Source organism: Alexandromys fortis, unplaced genomic scaffold (assembly GCF_014885135.2).
Source record: "Alexandromys fortis isolate MF-2015 unplaced genomic scaffold, M_Fortis_MF-2015_v1.1 scaffold_13, whole genome shotgun sequence".
NCBI lineage: Eukaryota > Metazoa > Chordata > Mammalia > Rodentia > Cricetidae > Alexandromys > Alexandromys fortis.
In genome coordinates, this window is record NW_026067908.1 from 11,521,563 (window position 1) to 11,541,019 (window position 19,457).

At 43.4% G+C, this 19,457-nt stretch overlaps 1 protein-coding gene and 1 long non-coding RNA gene across 2 annotated transcripts in view; one reads left to right on the forward strand and one right to left on the reverse strand.

Annotated features, from left to right (window-relative positions):
- Positions 1 to 7,118, forward strand: part of LOC126498018 (uncharacterized) — a 40,441-nt gene extending 33,323 nt beyond the window's left edge. The window contains exon 3 of the long non-coding RNA XR_007590746.1: positions 466 to 7,118. This is a non-coding gene — a long non-coding RNA (uncharacterized lncRNA). The remainder of the gene's footprint in view (positions 1 to 465) is intronic.
- Positions 7,119 to 9,216: 2,098 nt separating this feature from the next.
- Positions 9,217 to 19,457, reverse strand: part of Ube2u (ubiquitin conjugating enzyme E2 U) — a 70,263-nt gene continuing 60,022 nt past the window's right edge. Inside the window, exons 9-10 of the mRNA XM_050136445.1 lie at positions 11,289 to 11,383; positions 9,217 to 9,472 (exon numbers count right to left, since the gene is read on the reverse strand). Of these exons, the coding sequence (XP_049992402.1) occupies positions 9,294 to 9,472; positions 11,289 to 11,383 (274 nt within the window). The 3' untranslated portion in view covers positions 9,217 to 9,293. The remainder of the gene's footprint in view (positions 9,473 to 11,288; positions 11,384 to 19,457) is intronic.

Sequence of the window (19,457 nt, forward strand, 5' to 3'; positions counted from 1 at the left end):
TTCTGGCTTTAGCATTAAGGATAGAAGAAATGGGTTATAGAATTTACCTAGGCAACTAAGGCCACACATGCGTTGGGGTGTCCCTGAATGGAAGCCTAGTGGAGAGGTCATTGCATGAAACTGTGAAGCTGAAGCCTGGATTGCTTTGGAATTCCCAAGATGTTAGAGATGCCAGAGTCCTGGGATACCTGCCGAGGAGAGTTAGCTAACAGGGGGTGGAACCAGCCCAAGAGAAAGAAGTGTGTTGCAGTCAACAAAGCTGAACATAGTTGGAGATCTGAAGAGTGTTTTGACATCAGACACGGAGATGCAGAGTCTGGAGTTTGCCCACTTTGTTTTTGATCTTGCTTTGGTCCAGTATTTCTTCACTACGCTCCCCTTCCTGCATGTTGGAATGACAATGTATATCCTGTGCCATTATATGTTGGAAGCATCTGATCTGATTTTTGATTTCCATTTTTACAGGTGATTACAGTTAAGAGATCGCATGAATCTCAGAAGAGACTTTGAACTTGGAAACATTGTTGAGACTGTGGCAAACGATGGGAACATTTGAAGTTGAACTAAGTGAATGTTGTATTATGATAGTGTTACAAGCTTATGGGGGTCAGGGGGTGGAATGTGGTAGTTTGAATGTAATTGGCTCTCATAATCTCATAGGGAGTGACACTGTGAGGAGCTGTGGCTTTGTTGGAGGAAGCGTGTGTCTGTGGGAGCAGGTTTCCAGGTTTCCCATGCTGAGGATACTACCAAGTGTGACATTCGACTTCCTATTGCCTGCAAAATGTATCATTCAACTCCAGCACCATGTGTGTCTACATGCTGCCATGCTCCCTGCCCTGATGATAATGGACTGAACTTCTGAAACTGTAGGCAAGTCACCGTAATTAAATGTTTTCCTTTATTATAAGATTTGCCGTGGTCATAGTGTCTCTTCACAGCAATAGAAAAACCATAATTAAGACAAGCGTCATTCAAAAAAGAAGTCGTTGAGGAAATCAGGGATTAGATTGAAGAAATTCTTAGAGTCAAATAAAAGTGAGACCAAAATCTACCAGAAATTTTAGGATATGGCTAAGAGAACCCTAAGAGGAAAGGTTATGGTTATATGTGTCCACATTTAAAAAAATCAGAGAACTTGCAAATAGATGACCTCAGATACCTCAAAAGTCTAGAAAATCAAGGAGATTCCAAAGAAATAATAAAAATCGGTCCAAAATTAATGTACAACATGATTCTAAGCCTTTAAGTTTTCCATTAGTCATGTCTTCTCATCCTAAGAGATTATTTGGATGGCATGTAGATTGCCTTCCAGGAGGGACATTCTATCTTCTAGCTTTCCATAACTTTTAACAGATGTTGATTGTCAATTTCAACAGTATGAATCCTTTCAGATCATCTCATAGTGCCAATCTGTAAGGGTTCATATCCAGTGATGTGGAGTAAAATTTGCCTGTCAAATTATGGTTATCATTTTCAATGGTATGAGTCCTTTCAGCCAACGTCTCATGACTCGTTTGTAAAGTCTGTATCATTTCTAAAAGTTTCTCATTCTTGACTCTGCTATCAAACAATTTCTGGGGCTGGAGAGATGGCTCAGAGGTTAAGAGCATTGCCTGCTCTTCCAAAGGTCCTGAGTTCAATTCCCAGCAACCACATGGTGGCTCACAACCATCTGTAATGATATCTGGTGTCCTCTTCTGACCTGCAGTCATACACACAGATAGAATATTGTATACATAATAAATAAATAAATAAATAAATATTTTTTTTTTAAAAAAAGACTATAATATGAAGCATCAAACTTCGCTATGGCTAAGAATGTACACACCCCAGGTATGTCATATGCCTCTTCTAGAACTTCTCCCATAGTAGGAAAGGTTTTGAAATTCCTGGATGGTGATATTGTCTGCTAAATTAAAATCCTGGTTAAAATACTGGTTCAGATGAGAATTTTAAGGTATAATAATGCTGTGGGCCAGCAGACATTATTATACCTTGGTTTTACTGCAAACTGAACAAATTTTTGTTAAAGAGACACTGTTTCTCGGGAACCACAGAAAGCTGTGGGGGACCATGGGAAGCTGTGTGGGTGCCATGCTGGGTGGCAGCAAGCTACAGGTGCCATGGGAAGTCATTGGTGGATGGGCAGGCAGGAGGGGAAGATAAGCCTGGGCAGATGGGAGTTGGGAGCATTAGTTTTTCTCCTGAACCCACATGGCTAGGTTTGGGTCTGACTCTAGCCTGTGCCATTAATTAAAAAGCCTCAGGCAAATGGTTTTTTTTTTTTTCATGAATTCATACCTCAAATTTTGGGCACTAAATGTAACATGATTAATAAAAAACCCTGAGACACATATTGGGTTCAACCTGAAGGTCAGAAAAGTGAAACAGTCAGCCCCTGGCTCTCACCTCTACCTCAGTCTGAAATGGTAAGCCTGCTTCCAGGAATCTCAGAATGAGACTGTGTGTGAGAGCTGTCTCCTGCCATTCTATATTCATCTCTAGGGCTGGGATTAAAGGTGGGCATCGACTATCACCGGTTTCTATGGCAAACTAGTCTGGCTACTGGGATTAAATTTGTGTGTCACCACTGTCTGGTCTGTAAGTCTGATCAGGGCAGCTGTTCTTACTGCTAAAGCAGTTCAAAGATGCTGGAGCTCTGTTCTTACTTATTCCAATGCTGCTAATCTGTGGATGTCTAGTCCCCGGCTGCTGCTGAGTGCCGTGTCTGGGTTCGTGGGCTGATATCAACCTATTTGGAAATGTAAAGGATCTAGGATAGCCATAATAAGTTTGAAAAGAAAAAGAAGAAAATTGAGAGCTAATCTTATCGTAAGTTCCATAGTAGAGAGTTAGTTAATCAAGGTGACATGGTATTGGTACCAAGATAGATGGTGGAGCAACTCAGGGAGTGTGAATAGACCACACTCAACTGTCAACATAGGTCTAAAGACATTCATTTAGAAGGTAGAAGTGTTGCTGGCACAGCTAGATACCAATACCCTTCAAAAGGAAGGAAGGAAGGAATAGAGGAAGAGAGGGAAGTAGGTAGGTAGGGAAGGAGGAAAGAAGGAAGGAAGGAAGGAAGGAAGGAAGGAAGGAAGGAAGGAAGGAAGGAAGGAAAGAAGGAAGGAAGGAAGGGAATCCACAAATTTTGATCCTTTCCTTTGTGATCATGTACTAAAGTTAGCTTTTAATACATTGTAGATGTAATATAAAACCCACAATTATAAAAATTTCTACAAGAAACAAAGGGAAGTCTTGTTGACAGCATTCAATAAACAGTTATCATAAACAACACCAAGAACACAACTTATAAGAGAAAAAATTATCAATTAAAAAAAATGCTCTTGAAAAGTAATGACTAAGATGATGAAAAGAAAAAGCCCAGCCACTAGTTTGAAAATTGCATGTCTGCAGGTCACGGTCTGATAAGGAGCTGCTAGCCAGGATCTAGAACTCTCCAAATACTGTAGGAAAGTTAGTATCACAGGGTGTTGGAAGACAAAAGCACCTCAAGTAAGCAAATGAAGAGATGGCAGGATGCTGGTCTTCAGAGAGGAGGAGACAGAAGACACATATACATTCTCCAGTGGCTGACACTGAGAAAACCAACATCAAGAACTGGTCAGGGTGCAGAGACACTAGAACCGTTCTACTATAACATGTGTGCAGAGACACTAGAACCGTTCTACTATAACATGTGTGCAGAGACGCTAGAACCGTTCTACTATAACATGTGTGCAGAGACGCTAGAACCGTTCTACTATAATATGACTCAGACATAGTTTGGCAATTTCTTAAAATCTCCAACACACTCCCATCTTCAGTCTGACCACTTCCGTTCTCCATGTTTATTGACAGCACAGTAAAACAGTTCCATGCAAAAACTTCAAATGTTTGCAAAGGCTAAATTCATTTTCTGTATGACAAACTCCTATAAATGTGGCGGCACAGACCAGAAGCTGCTTTTATCTTCTCGTTTCCTGGATCAGAACTCTGAACGCGGCCTGGTGTGGGGCTCAGGCTTGCACAGAGCTGAGGCGGGGTGTTGGTCGGGCTGCATTCCTCTCTAGAGCATAAGCCTTTTCCAGCTGACACTGCTGTCCTCAGCTCTTCTGGGGGTGGCAGGACTGAGGTCTTTCATCAGCTTGTTGATGATCAGCTATGCCCTACCGTCAGCTCCTAGAAGCAGTGAGTAGTTCCTTGCCTCATGGCCTTTCACAGTTCTTGTCTTCAAAGCCTTCAGGAGATCCTCTCAGGAATCTTTCGTGACCTAACGTAATGACGGGCATGACAATCCCCTCATCTGCAATCCATATTGCGTTAGCTATCAATCAGCAAGGCACAGGCTCAGTCTATACTCACAGAAGGGATTAGACGAGAATGAATTATTGCTCGTAGGACGAATTTGCCACCGTAGCTTTTCTAGGCATACAGTCAAGCTGGAAATGACTACCAAGGCTATGGCTGAGTGGCTACATTCCGGTAAGTGCTGGAATGCGGCAGAGCAACTCAGCAGTTACCACTCTCTAAAGCTGAGATGAAAGAGTTTCTGCGGTTTCTAAGCAACCAAGTTTGTGGCATTTAGTATAGCTATCCAAAAAGATCGAGACACAAAGGTGGGGAGCTGTGCTGGAGTGGGTTTCCTTCTAATTCATGAAGGCATTGTGGTTTAGGAAGGTGAGAGGTGGCATAAAGGAAGTTTCTGGTTCTTTTCTTTTCTTTTTTGTTCTTTGTAGTTTTGGAGCCTGCCCTGAAACTCCTCTGTAGACCAGATTGGCCTCAAACAAACAGAGATCTGATTGTCTCTGCCTTCCATGCTGGGATTAAAGACCTGTGCCACCACTACCCTATGAATACCTGGTTTTTATGACAAAGAAGCTAAAGATAAAAAAATTGAAAAAAGAAAGCATATTTAGCAAGTGGTACTGGAATAACTGGATATCAACATGTAGAAGAATGCAAATAGATCCATATCTATCGCCATGAATATAAGTCAAGTCCAAATGGATCAAAGACCTCAACATAAAACCAACCACACTGAACCTCATAGAAGAGAAAGTGGAAAGTACACTTGAATGCATTGGCACAGGAGACCACTTCTTAAGTATAACCCTAGTAGCACAGACACTGAGAGAAACAATTAATAAAGGGGACCTCATGAAACTGAAAAGCTTCTGTAAAGCAAAGGACACAATCAACATGACAAAATGGCAGCCTACAGAATGGGAAAAGATCTTCACTAACCCCACATCAGACAGAAGACTGATCTTCAAATATACAAAGAACTCAAGAAATTTAATATCAAAAAAAAAACAAATAATCCAATAAAAAATGGGGTACAGATCTAAGCAGAGAACTCCCAACAGACAAATCTCAAATGGTTAAAAGACACTTAAGGAAATGCTCAACATTCTTAGCCACCAGAGAAATGCAAATCAAAACAACTATGATATTTCATCTTACACCTGTCAGAATGGCCAAGATCAAAAACACTGATGACAGACTATGCTGGAGAAGATGAGTGGTAAGGGAAACACTCATCCATCGCTGGTGGGAGTGCAAACTTGTACAGCCACTATGAAAATCAGTATGGCGATTTCTCAGAAAATTGGGAAACAATCTACCTCAAGACCCAGCAGTACCACTTTTGGGCATATACCCAAAGGATGCTAAATCATACCACAAGGACATGTGCTCAACTATGTTCATAGCAGCATTGTTCATAACAACCAGAAGCTGGAAACAACCTTGACTGAAGAATGGATAAGGAAAATGCGGTACATTTACACAATGGAGTACTACTCAGTAGAAAAAAATAATGACATCTTGAAATTTTCAGGCAAATGAATGAATCTAGAAAAAAACATATTAAGTGAGGTAACCCAGACCCAGAAAGACAAAATATGATATGTACTCACTCATAAGTGACTTTTAGAAATAAAGCAAAGAAAAACCAGCCCTACAATCCATAACAACAAAGAGGACCCTAAAAGAGTCACACACAGGACTACAGAGGAAGGAGAAAAGATAAGATCTCCTGAGTAAATTTGGAACATGGGGGTCACAGGAGAAGGTTGAAGAAAGAGGGAAGAAAGAAAGGGGAGTGAAGAAAAATGTAGAGCACAATAAAAACAATTAAAAAATGTTCTGTGAAAAAAGGAAGTTTAATCAGCTAGATATAACTTCTAAAGCCTCTTCCCTGAGGAATATCTTCCATAGGTGCTACGTAAGCAGCCACAGGAGGGAAAGAACCCAGTCTTACCCAGACCTGATGCTTCTAAGCCACATCAACGGCCAGCACAACAAGATGTCCTTAAAGTGTAATAGTGACTCTCCTTTCTTGGCAGTAACCAATAGCTGTGTCACTGGACACCGGCCCACTTAACGGGAAGGCAATCGCGCCTGGTCTGGAAATGCAGCCAGCTCCCTCTGACTAGTGAGATCATGGGACCTGGAGAAGAAGGAACTACTGCCACCTTCCCAAACACTGTAATTCCTGACTGCGCACTAAACGCCTTTCTTTACTGTCAGAGAGGAGTGCAGCGTTCCTTGCTCCTCAAAGAAACTTCTCTTTGAAGTTGACAGAGACAAGTCCAGAAAGCCATAGGCGGTCAAAATGAAGTGAACAACTGGTCATGGCAGTAGGGTGTCCAGCCCAAACGGCTACATTTACAGTACAACCCCTCATCTAAGACTCGGAACATCACAGAAGAGGGGGTGGAAAGGTTCTGAGAATCTGAGGACGAGGAAGTTTTCTGTGAGAGTGTGTCTCTTAGAAATGATAGGGAATAAATGCAGGTGCTTAAGCAAGACGAAAACAATGAGAACACTGATAGAAACATGAACATGGAAAGGACTCTTCCAGGGCCCTGGTCCTTGACTAAGAGATACAGGCAATTAAACACCGCTGATTGAAGGAGAACTAGTCATTACCAGAAATGGCACCCCGATAGGTCCCCCAATACCAAGTGGTCAGCTTTAAAACATAGACATGAGAGCAACACTAAATGAACTCATCAGGTTGTACTTTACATATTCACACACAATAATACGAAAAAAAAAGCCACAAATCTGAGTTAGATGGAGGTCATGGGAAGAGTTAGAAGGAGTGGGAGGTGAGAAATAATATATTAAATTTTTAAAATTGAAATAAAAAAATTAAAAATGCTACAACCTTCATCTTGTCTACTGCTTTTGAGAGCTTATGCTAGAAAGTGGTAGAAGGGCGGGAATAAGAGTGTGGGTTTATCATCTATCTCTAGAGGGAAACAGTTCCAGGCTTGATGATTAACCGACCCAAAGTGATGGGAACCTCCAGCTTTTGTCTTAAGATTGTCCCTCTGACTGCAAGAAGGAATTCGAGGCAGGAGGATGACTGTGGAAGTGGAGAAGAGGGAGAAAGAGTTCCCACTGGGGCGTCTCAGATGCACATGGTCCTCTCAAGCGGAGATGCTGTTTAAGGCCATGGAAAGATCAAAGAAGCAGAACCTGGGTGGGAGGTAAGACTCTGGGAGACTACATGAGAAGGGGTAGAGACTGGCACCGGGCTGAGCGTCAGTAGAAAGGATGCCTCTACTGGAGACAGCATGAGTGATGGGACACAAGGTCACACCACCCTGTCCTGTTGGCTAGTATCTCTATTCCCACCTCACCCATTCCCTTACTCCACCATCAGATATCAGGGCTACAGGAAATGAAAGCAAGTGTGACCCCTTGCCCTGAAGGGAAGGGATTATGTGGGCAAGAAATACCATACAAAGCAGCTGAAGACAAAGAAATGCTTTTGATTGGCTATCGTGGTCCATTTGGGGTTTGTTTCCACGTATTTGCCATCCTAACACGGCACTGGAGACGTGGTTCAGACACCTCCTTCTGTGGCTGTGACCACCACTTAAGGCATTGCCCTCTCGATCCCGAGTAAGTCATTTGTAAGAGTTCTCATCAGGTGTGAGACTCTTCGTTGTACCAAATCAGATGTGGATCGTGACTTGGCTCTTGGCTGTATGTGGCATTTCTTGAAGGAGGAAAAAACCTGGGACAGCTGTCAGAAGTGTGTAACCCTGCTTGGGGGTTAGGCAGGGAGAACAGCTAGGCGGCACAGGTGTCAGGGATTACGATCGGCTGAGGCCTTCCTGTCTGAACTATCCCAGGCAGACTTGGGGCATTTAGCTAACCCGGGGAGTACCCACAGGATCAGATGCCATGCTGTAGAATGGTTTTCTATTTCGTAGAATTAAAGACTGCCTGATAATTGGACCCAGAGTTGGACTTACATGCCTGTGTGGATATGCACTGGTGAACGCATGGCAATAAGGATTGTTTTAAAAGGCATAGCCCAAGGTTAAGAGCACACACCGCCCTTCCCACGGGCATGACAATCGTTCCTATTACCCACACCCGGCAGCTTCTAACTCCAGCTCCAGGAGAGCTCTCTCCTCTGGCCTCCTTAGGGATTGCACACACATGCACATACTCACACACAAACATATATGCGCATGGTTAAAGGTGAAAAAAAAAAACAATCCTTTAAGAAAGGGAGTGGCTGAGAGGCCCAGTAAGCGTGGTTGGGCTTATGCAGTGTTACATTCTTTGATCATCTTAACAAGTTTAGATGACAATCAGAGGTTAGGTTCTACTGCCTAGCATGTCCAAATGTGATATCAACTAGAGGGATAGAGAGTGTGGTGACCCCTGCCATTGATAAATCTGACTTAGACGGTGTATGGAGGGAAGGAGGGCTGCAGGCTGTGGCAGGGGTGCATTTTGTCATGCGAGAGTCCCGGCACATGTACAAGCCGAGGCATTAAAAAGTTAGGGAACAAAGGAGATGGATAGATAGGAGGGGGTGGCTGGTGGAGGTCTAGGAAAACTGAAGACTGGCTGGTGGCATCTCCTCCCTTGATTACAGAGGACAGGAGAACCCAGGCGGGGGCCGGGGAAGTCACAGTTACCTCTACTTGGGTTAGGCCTTTCCCTCCTTTCCTCCTGCAGCATTTTTCCTAATCCGCCTGTTACCGGTATGAATTGAGCTCCAGTGCCCCGTGGATTGTGGGGGAAAAGGACAAACAGCATTGACAGAACGCTGCAGTGAGCACTTGATTTTGACTGAGTTCCCAGCAAGAACAAAGTTTGAAACATCCAGAGCAAGCAGTTCACTGATTTATAGAATTTTATACTTGCAGGCACTGACAGGGGTAGAGAGCGGGACCCAGGTTCTCAGCATCTTCCATGGTTGCTCCCGTGAGGCTACATGATGACTGGGTGCTGTAGAAAATCCTTGGATGTTAATCATCATAGTTCAGAGACTTGACATCAAGAGCATTGGTCCAGGCCAGCAGGTTGTCCACTTCCTCTTCCCATGACTCGCTTGACTCAGCTTTTTCAGACCAATTTTCATGTTTCCACTTCTGTTCTAGTTCATAAAACCTTGATTCACTTTCTATAGACTCATAAGAAAGCTCAGCTGTGGTGGGAAACACGAAAAACAGAAATGTATTGGACTTAAGTGGGATAAACAAAGGAATCCTAATGCCACAATCATCTGACTGATAACATACAACCTTTTAAAACATCCTTTTTATATAAAGTGTGTGTGTGTGTGTGTGTGTGTGTGTGTGTGTGTGTGTGTGTTCAGTGCCTGTAGAAGCTGGAGAGGAGGGAGGTTGCATCCCCTGGAGCAGGAGTTGCAGGTGGTTGAGAGCTGGCCTATGCAGGTGCTGGGGATCAAACTGCTGTCCTCTGCGAGAGCAGCAAGAACTCTTCATTGCTGAGGCATCTCTCCAGTCCCCCTCCCTCTTCAACCTTCATCCTGTCCTTTTTCCCCTCAACCTTTTCCTCACTCATTGCTTGGTCCAACTGACCTATCTTTTTAACTGGCTTACGGTTGTGTGTTAGGAAAAGGCATTCTGCCAGCAACCTCGCTGAGATGGAAGATAGTCTTCCCCGGCTCCAGCTTCAAGGCTGTCACAAGCCTTGTGAGAGTCTGAGCAGAGGGTCAGCTCAGATATGCCAGAATTCCTGGCACACAAAAACTATGAGCTCCTAAGTGTGCACTGTAGGAATTTCACACAGAGGATGACATGGGCAAGAGAGATGCGCTGTTAGAGCTCTTGGGAGACTTCTAGAGAGGCCGACATGAGCTGAGCAAGCCTTATGAGAAACAGAGAAAACCAGAGGTGTTTTGGATTTCTGGAATCTGCCTGCACACAATGAAATATCCTGGGATGGCCCAAGCCTCATTCCAAAACTTATCTGTGGTTGAGGGAGGGTGAGTATAGAACACACTGGATGAAATTCACAAAGAACTAATAAAATTTTTAAAAAAGCTATACACCTCATGACCTGATGATAGTTTCCTACGATGTATTAAATAATTTCACACATGGAACAACATGACAATATGCTGACACTCTAAGTTTTGGAGCATTTCCGGTATCAGATTTTTGCATTAGAGATGCTCACTGTATATTTGAATTGAATGAAAAAGGATACCTAGGTACTAGAATATTAAGAAGAGAGAATAGCTGGGTTGTGATGGCAAATGCCTTTTATCCCAGCACTTGGGAGGCAGAGGCAGGCGGATCTCTGTGAGTTCGAGGCCAGCCTGGTAGCTGGGGCTACAGAGTGAGTTCCAAGAGGGCCAAAAGCTACACAGAGAAACTTTGCCTTAGGGGAAAAAAAGTGTTTAGAGTGGGATACAAAGAAACAGTGTACTTTTCTAAATAATTAAAATAATGCAGAGAATAAAGAAAGAGTAAAGAGATGTCACCCACTAGCTGGAGGGATAAGAGTAAGAGGTGTTATTCAAAACGACAGACAGGTATGGGAAAACCAAACAACCTCAGTTTCACCCTGATGGAAATGGGACGAGATGAAAGGATTTGTGATCTGGTGACAAGAGCAGACATGAGCAGTGGAGGCCAATCGGACAGAGCACGGGTAGACACCACTATTTGCATCAATGTCAACAACAACCACGGCTACAAAGCAGTGTCCAAGCATTTGGCTTTGGCTACTTTTTCACAGTTTTAAACTTAGCCTCAACTTTTCAAATAGTAACACGTTAAGAAGCATAGCAAGCTTGAAAGTATAAAAAATATAGTTCACTTTAACAATCTTTAATTCCTATGTAATTGGTTTAGTGGACTGATGTTGGTACAGTTGAAGCATACTTTTTAAGCCTCATGCACTCAAACTTATTTGAGCTGAGCAATAATTTATTATTACAAACAATAGCTTAGATATAAAAGAAAAAAAAAACCAAGCTGAATCCAATTTACTTGGAGATGAGTCGACCGTTCTTTGGACGGAGTGATCTCTACTGCGCCCTGACGATTTATTTTCTTTATCAAACCGATACTTAGCGAGCTCAAACCTATAAAATAAAAGAAATAAAAGGCATCTATAAACTATGGGAAGTGTATATTAATTTGAGGAAGATTTGATTTCATTCAAACAGGTTGAATGAAACAGAAAGGTAGGACAGAGGCCGAGAGCCATGGGCTTGGGCATGGTGCCATTCTTGGACACGGTGACCAGCAATGACATTATTTTAGTCTGTGCTCTCCAAAGGGGCAGTGGTGAGAGAAACAAACGTGCTGGGGATGGATATGGTACATGCCGTCATATTGCACAGGTAAAAATAGTCTGCTGCATAGCAAGGGCCCCCATGACAAATGACCACAGACTTGGTGCCTTAAAATGTCCCTTTTCCCCCTGCCCTACATGTGCCCGGGATTCCCAGTGGATGCCTAGAATCAAGGCCAGTGCCGCCAGGCCCTACACACACACAACTTCTCTACATCCATGCATACATTTAATGCCTCTTATGTCTTAACTTGTCACCCTGCAGGGAGGGGCAATGACGCTAAGACTCATTTCTTTTTCTCTTCTCACAAACGGAAGATGCAACCCCAGTAACCTCAGCATGAATGTTATTGGAATTTTGATGACATTTGTGTTGCGTCTATAGATCACTTAGTGATATAATACAGTCATTTTCCTCGCCAGTTTTAGAAGCTCGCTTTGCTGGATATAGTACTTTGGGTTAGCAGTCATTTCCAGAGCTTGAGAGATGTTACGCCATGCTTTCCTGGCTTTGCGGGTGGCGGAAGGGAGCACTGACACAGTCTGATGTATTATTAGCCTTTGTGGATGAGCTGGTGCTTTCTGTTTCTCCTTTCTCTAATGTGTGCAAGTAATCACAGGCCAGAGGACGGTCTCAGGTGTCCTCTGTCTTAATGTCCATTTATTTCTCTAGATTTAGAAAATTTTCTCTTCTAATTTCATAGCATAGATTATAATTTTTTATTCCATTATAAATATTTTTTTCCTGCTCTGTGGATTCTGATTTAGTAAGGTCTTCTGATCATATCCTGGAGTTCCTGGGCACAGTGGAGATGACTTTTTTATTCCCCTTTATGAATGTTTGAGTACAGTGTTGTGTTGTGGGCTTGTCTGCCACCTCTGATAGTCTTTCTTCTCTTGGTTGAGTGTACAGGTATTACACAGTGGTTTGTTGAAATAAGAAGCGTCAGGGCTGCGTCCCCAACACCCCGGCCGCTTGGCTAGCTCATGCCCGAAATAATAACACACAAACTGTATTCATTTAAGAACTGCTTGGCCCATGAACTCTAGCCCTTACAGGCTAATTCTCGCACCTGGACTAGCCCATTTCTAATGATGTGTGTAAGCACCCCAAGGTGCGCTTACCGGGAAGATTCTAGCCTCCGTCCATCATGGTGTCTCTGCTCCAGAGAGCAGAGCTGTTGAGTCTCCGGGAGCAGAGCAGAGTCTGACCTCACTTCCTCTTCTGCCCAGCATCCTATTCTGTTTATTCCACCCACCTATCTTTTAACCTATCAGGGCCAGCAGTTTCTTTATTGCTCAGCCAATGAAATCAACAGATTGATATGACACTCCCACATCAGTGGTTTTACTTGGTTGCTGAGGTTTTTAATTTTCAATGTTTCCTTTTCTTTTCTTTTTTCTTTTCTTTTCTTTCTCTTTTCCTTCCTCCCTCCCTCCCTCCTTCCTTCTTTCTTTCTTTTTGAAACAGGACCTCCTAACACTTTAATTTTTTCCTTCACATTCCTGACTTTTCCATCCACATTGCTGGCTTCAGGCCACTGCTCATTTTGCTGGCAAATGGCTGGGTTCCTTTAGCCGGTATTTTACCCATTTCGGGGTCTTTGATTGGTTGTGAGGATTGGATGGCCTTTTGGAGGTGCCAAGTTGAAACCATGGGAGACATCATGATTCCCATGTCACCCCAATGCAGGCTTTACTAATTGTCTCTCTATTGCTCCAGGCTTACTGTGCACACTGCTGAAGTGAGTCCAACTGCTACACTTTCAAGTTCACTGAAGAGTATTCTCTGGTCTTCCTATAGAAAAGGGTGTGTGGGTGTGTTTGCAAATATTACTTTTAATGAAATTTTAAGCTGTATATACACATTTATATAATTTTAGCATATTGATAAAGTTTAATATATTATAAATAAGCATATATAAAATTGTATATATGTATCCATACAGTATGCATTTTTACCATACTGATTTATTTTTAATCTATAGATGATCTTTGTTCTTTTGCATGTCTTCTATTTATTTCTTCTTCATTTTCAAGGTTTTATTTTCACTGAAAATAATTTTTCCCCCCACACAATGTATTCTAGCCATGGTTTCTGTCCCTCATCTCCTCCCGGCTCCTCCTCACCTTCCCACCCATCCAACTCCATACCCGCCCCCCTTTTTTTGTTTGTTTTTTCGAGACAGGGTTTCTCTGTAGTTTTGAAACCTGTCCTGGAACTAGCTCTTGTAGTAGACCAGGCTGGCCTTGAATTCACAGAGATAGATCCTCCTGTCTCTGCCTCCCGAGTGCTGGGTGTGCGCCACCGCAGCCTGACTTTTTTTTCTTTCCCCCTTTCTTTAGAAAACAGACAGGCAAATAAGAAAACAAACCAAAATACAACAAAATAAAGAGAGGAAAAAGCAGAAATAAAGAAAAGTCATGAGAAGCACATACACACACACACATACACACACACACATACACAGGAAACCCATAAACCCACAAAATCAAAAACCATAACATATAAGCAAAAGTCAGTAAGGTTAAAAAATTGCTCAGGCAAAGCATTAGGAGACAAAAACAAAAAAATCTCCAAAAGTACTGAGTTCGTTTTGAGTGGGCCATCATTTATCAGATACGATATTGCGGCTTGAAGGTCCTTGTCTACTAACACTATCACCAATGTTAATGACTTCTGGCCAGGGGTCACAATCCTGCTTATATTCATAACTAGTTGTTTGGTATGTGAGGATAAAAACTGTAATTTTGAGTCGTTGGGCTCTGAATTTTCTTATCTTTTCTTTAAGTGCGTATGTGACTCGGTGCCTTGCATCAGCTTGAAACCTCCTTGGTCAGTTCTTTTTTCTTTCTTTTTTTCAGCTCTAGGACAGTCTTTTACTGGGGGCTAGATGCCTCTCACGCCCACCTGATGTTCATTCTCTCTCTGGCAGGGTCTGGTTGGTGGAGCCCAGACCAGCTTTAAAATTTCTGTAGGTGAGAATGACTTTGAACTCATTGATCTTCTTGCCTCCACTTCTCAAGCTCTGGGATTACAGGACTGTGTGAACAGGCCCAGTCTTCCAATGTCATAAGGTCTCTCCGCTCAAGGCCACAAGAGCACAAAGAATTCCCAGGTCTGTGTCAGCTCCAGAAGAGTTAAAAAAAAAAATGCTTGTTCATTTAAAAATTCTTACATAATGTCGAGAGTACTATAAGTTGCAACAAGCTCCTGAGAAGTAGATTCATACGCATTGTGGGAATCATGAAATTAGCTTGTTCTTCCACAAACAAGCCAACTGTAGGTAACACGCTTTAATAAGATTTCTTGTCTCATTCTCCTACTGAAACATAATTTAATATGCTTAAGGGAACAGAGTCCTCTTTCCTTGCATTTCCAGGAGTTGGGCAGAGGGGAAGGAAGGCAGGAGAGAGACTAGAGCAGGCCTGAGCCCTTCAGACTTCCAGCGGAAGCGAAGAGAAACAGAAGGGACCCATGTGCATTTATTGCGTTTCCTCTACACCGCTAGAGAAGTGGAGGGCAGCAGGCTCAACCCTACTCTTTAAGTCAGGGTCCACCAAGTCTCTGCCACAGTCCCAAAGCCATGGTAAATTGGTGAGATTGATTACCTCCATGAGAGGAAGAGAAAAGAACCAAGAATTCATTAAAAGATGTTTAAGGAACTGGATACGTGGATTTTCAAAAGGAGAGCTTGCCGCTGAGGAGGAAAGGGCCACAGCCCTCTTCTGAGATGAGTTTCACGCGTGCCAGAGACAGCCGGTCTAGGATGTTCCAGAATGAGCTGCGAGCTGGTTCTGCCCTGACCTATTGGAATCACACGTTCTCCCAGCTCCAGCCCCGCCCCAGGCCCTCAGTGCCTGCCCTGGCGCCTGGCTGAGGCAATGCATGCCAGAATCTAAATTTCAGCTGTTAGGAAATGTGTAACCTTAGAGAGCTTAAACTTTATTTATTTACTTTAATTTTTACCCTTTTTTTTTTTTTTTGCAGTTTTATAACGTGCAGCTACTCTCTAATTTCCTGGACGGTTTCACGGGCAAGTGGAAGGCGTTAGGAATGTTGAACACCGTCAGGTGTTGGAAGTAAACTAGGAAAGACGATTCAAGCTGAGTGGGTGTTTGTGAAGTAGGGCGTTCTGACTCCCTGATAGCATCTAAGGAGAGAGAAAGTACTGGCCTGGCAGGAATGGTTTATTACCCTCTTTGCCTTTCTTTGTTTTGGGGACTGCAGGTCAAACCCAAGGCCTCAGGAAAGCTAGGCAAGTGCTCGACCTCTTGGTCTCTTACAGCAGATAACTCCGATTTGTTGGCCTCGAACCCTTGACCCTCCCCTCTCCCGCCTCCAGAGTGCTGGAACTCTGTGTGTATGCCACTATGCCTGGCAGAGTTCATTGTTTAAGAGAATGTTTTCTTTCCTGATTATATATTTTTTCTTTATCTATATTTAAAAATACGAACAATTGTGCATGCTGATACCAATTCTCTCTTTAAACACAAGATGGCACCAAAGGTCTAATCTTTGGGGAATAACAAAGCTGGATTTCCTTAAAAATACATTCACTATGTAATTATGTAAGCCTATAAGAACGGTGTTTAAATCCAATCACTCTGAAAGGACAGCACCGAAGAATGTGAAATGCATTAAATGAGTTTATGTAACTGGAAGAAAAGGTAGTCACTATTCTGAGAGAAAGATTATTTGTGTTTTACGAGTTTAAATACACACAACCAGATGAAAAACCCACAACCGGTTAAAATCAGATGGAAACGTAATACACACCAACTTCATAAGTCAAAATACGGGGCAGCTGAATCCAGAGTGCGCTCTACAAACACGAGAAAGTTTTACATTGGTATTTGACGTGGCGCAGGTATCCATCTCCTTTCCAACAGAACAAATTAAGACCACGTAAGAGTCGCACATTCACGCAAACCCCTCTCCCTTCAAGGCAGGCATGATCTGCTCCTGCCTGGGAGCAGACAACATGTGGACCCTTTCTGAGACTTTAAATCTCCGGGGAGTATGTGCTACTAGGTAAGTCGGAAATACTTGTCGCAACTTTCCAGCGAGATTTGTGCTTATCAACACACCTAGTTGGTCTTTGGGCCTCCATTCTTTTTAAACTGGTAAGACAGAGAAAAGCGCCAGAGGTGGTGACCCAGCTGGAAGTGGAGGCGAGGAGCCTAGGTTTGGTGCTGTGCACTGGGCCAGCCTGAGTGACGGGCTGTGGGGTTGGGTAGCTGTGGCTTTGCAGAATGTTTACATATATCTTTGTGTGTTACATTCCGAGGCCTGCCTGTCAGCCCCAGCAGAGCATCAGGGATGGAGGGGAAATGCCTAGTGAGTAGATTCTATTCTGCCCTGCTCCTTCCTGTCCCCCTCTATACATCTCTCTTAGCTGTCACTGGAACAAAATACCTGAGGTCGTCAACTTAAAAAAGAAACAAAACAAAACAAGCAAGCAAACAACAACAACAAAAAAAACCCCACAAAGGTTTCTTTGTAGATCACGGTTTCAGTCCATGGTCTCTTGGTCCTATCACTTTGATCCTGTGATTAGGGGGGACATCATAGTGAAATAAAGCTACTTATTCCATAGTGGTCAGAAAGCAAAAAGAAGAAGGTGTTTTAGTCCCATTGTCCCCCCCAAAAGCATGCCCCAGTGGTCTGATTCCCTTCTACAAGGCCCCACCTCCTGAAGAACCCACCAATCCCTGCTGGCACCACAGACCAACCCTTTAGCACACGCTACTGGTTTGCTTTTCTATTGCTGTAATAAAGCACCAGGGCCCAAAGCAGCCTGTGGAGGGGAGGGTTGATTTGGTTTACTCGGGACAGGAACCTGGGAACAGGAATTGAAACAGAAGCCGTGGAGGACATTGCTTACAGATGGTGCGCTAAACTGTTTTCTTTACCACCCTACCCTGGGCTCTCCTCAAGCAGTTAACTCTCAAGAAAGTGCTCCAGACGTACCCACAGGCCATCTGATGGAGGCTTTTCCCCATTAATGTCTCTCTTCCCAGATAAGTCTAGCTTGTGTCACGCTAACAGGAAAAGTAGGGCTCACGACCTTTGGGGAGCGCAAGACTCAGACTGTGACAATCTGCTGTGTGCGCACAGGAACGATGTTCTTTAAAGAAGTCTTTGTCAGCTGGGTGGCGGGGCGCACACCTTTAGTCCCAGCATTTGGGAGGCAGAGGCAGGTGGATCTCTGTGAGTTTGAGGCCAAGAGCTAGTTCCAGGACGGGCTCCAAAGCTAGAGAAACCCTGTTTCAAAAATCCAAAAGAAAAGAAAAAGAAAACGGATTCTTTGTCTACTGAACATGAAATTCCACCAGAATTAATAACTTAGCTACCTTGCTGACTCTGAGAGCTTAGGCTCTGGATAGAGATTGCTTCTGTTGCTAGGTAAGTAATCATTCGTTGTAGCATAGGGCACTTTCCACTGGGCATGAGCAAGGCTGTCTAAAGAACGGCCTTCGTTATGTCGTTATGTTCTATTTTATATGCCCACTATTTCTCCTGAGGAAATAAGTTCAGACCACCCATCAGATGTTAGTGCCATTTTCTTTCCCGTGTCTTAGGAAGAAGGCATTTATGAATATTCAAATGACAGTCAAAGCAGTGTAAAAAAAAAGCCTTAGAAATGAACACCCAATCACATGGTTGATTGTGAATATCTCTGAACTGATTATGATAATGAGTTTCTATTAATAGAAACCAAAATCCATGAAAGAGTTTAGAATTTGCATAAAATATTTATGACCTTCATATTTCCAGTTTTCAATCCCGGTTTATGGACTATACCCTAGAATCCCCAAACAGAACCATGGTCTCTACATCATGGGTCTTCAATTTCAGGTTTTTTTTTTTCCTAAAACTGATTTCTTCTAATTCTAATTTTAAATGGTGAGACAAGATGCACATGCATTTTTTTCAATAGTGAACTGAGAACCTACTGTGTGCTGTCCACTCCACGAAGCACAGAGAATGCAAGACTATTTCAATGCCCCTCTCCTGGGTGCTTCCCCAGAGGCAGGAACTGCATGCTACACAAGAGAGGATGGGAGATTTGCGACCTTAGAGCACACAGAGGACAGTTTCACATGGAGAAGTGTGTGCTGGATCCACGCCACCCTTGTGCAGTGCTGTGCCCTTGTGCAACGCTGTACCAGGCAGAAGAGAGGTGGAGCAGAGAAGGCAAATTGCAGGCACAATGGCACTAGAGACGTGTGGTCAGCTACGTGCTATTTTCTAACTTGAGATACATTTACATTTTTTACATATTTCTGCCAGAGATTATTTTCATTCTGTGGAAAGCTGGGGGGGGGGCATACACTTCCATATTCCCCACTCCTCAGGAGCTAATGTTTCTTGAATGTTCCTAGGCTAAACTTTAAATATGTGGTGTCGTTCAAAAAGCTCAATGCAAAACAGCTTTGCAAGGACGGTTGTGTTATGACCAGGGTGACATGTTCTAAGAGGGCAAGAGCCCTGGCCAAGATCTGCCTTTCTCTTCTCTCTCCTATTTCCGAGGAAAGGTTTTCCATCTGTGTCGGGAACAAGGACCAGAGCAGAGGCAGAATGAACAATGGCAAGTCCTGCGAGCGCGTCTGTGTGCTAGGTTCTGCGCCAGGCAGCATGAAAAGCATCTACACATATTGAATTAGTGAATCCTCGAGATCTCTTTGGAAGGCAGGTGCTATTGCAGGGACACAAATGAAGCAAAAGGCGTCAGATACGATGCTCAAGGACCCAGGGGCGATAACCGGACAGTTCCAGGGCCCCTGCACTTAACCACATACATCAAAGGCCACCTTTTGACTCAGGCCAAGACTTAAGTCAGGGTCCCCGTAAAGAC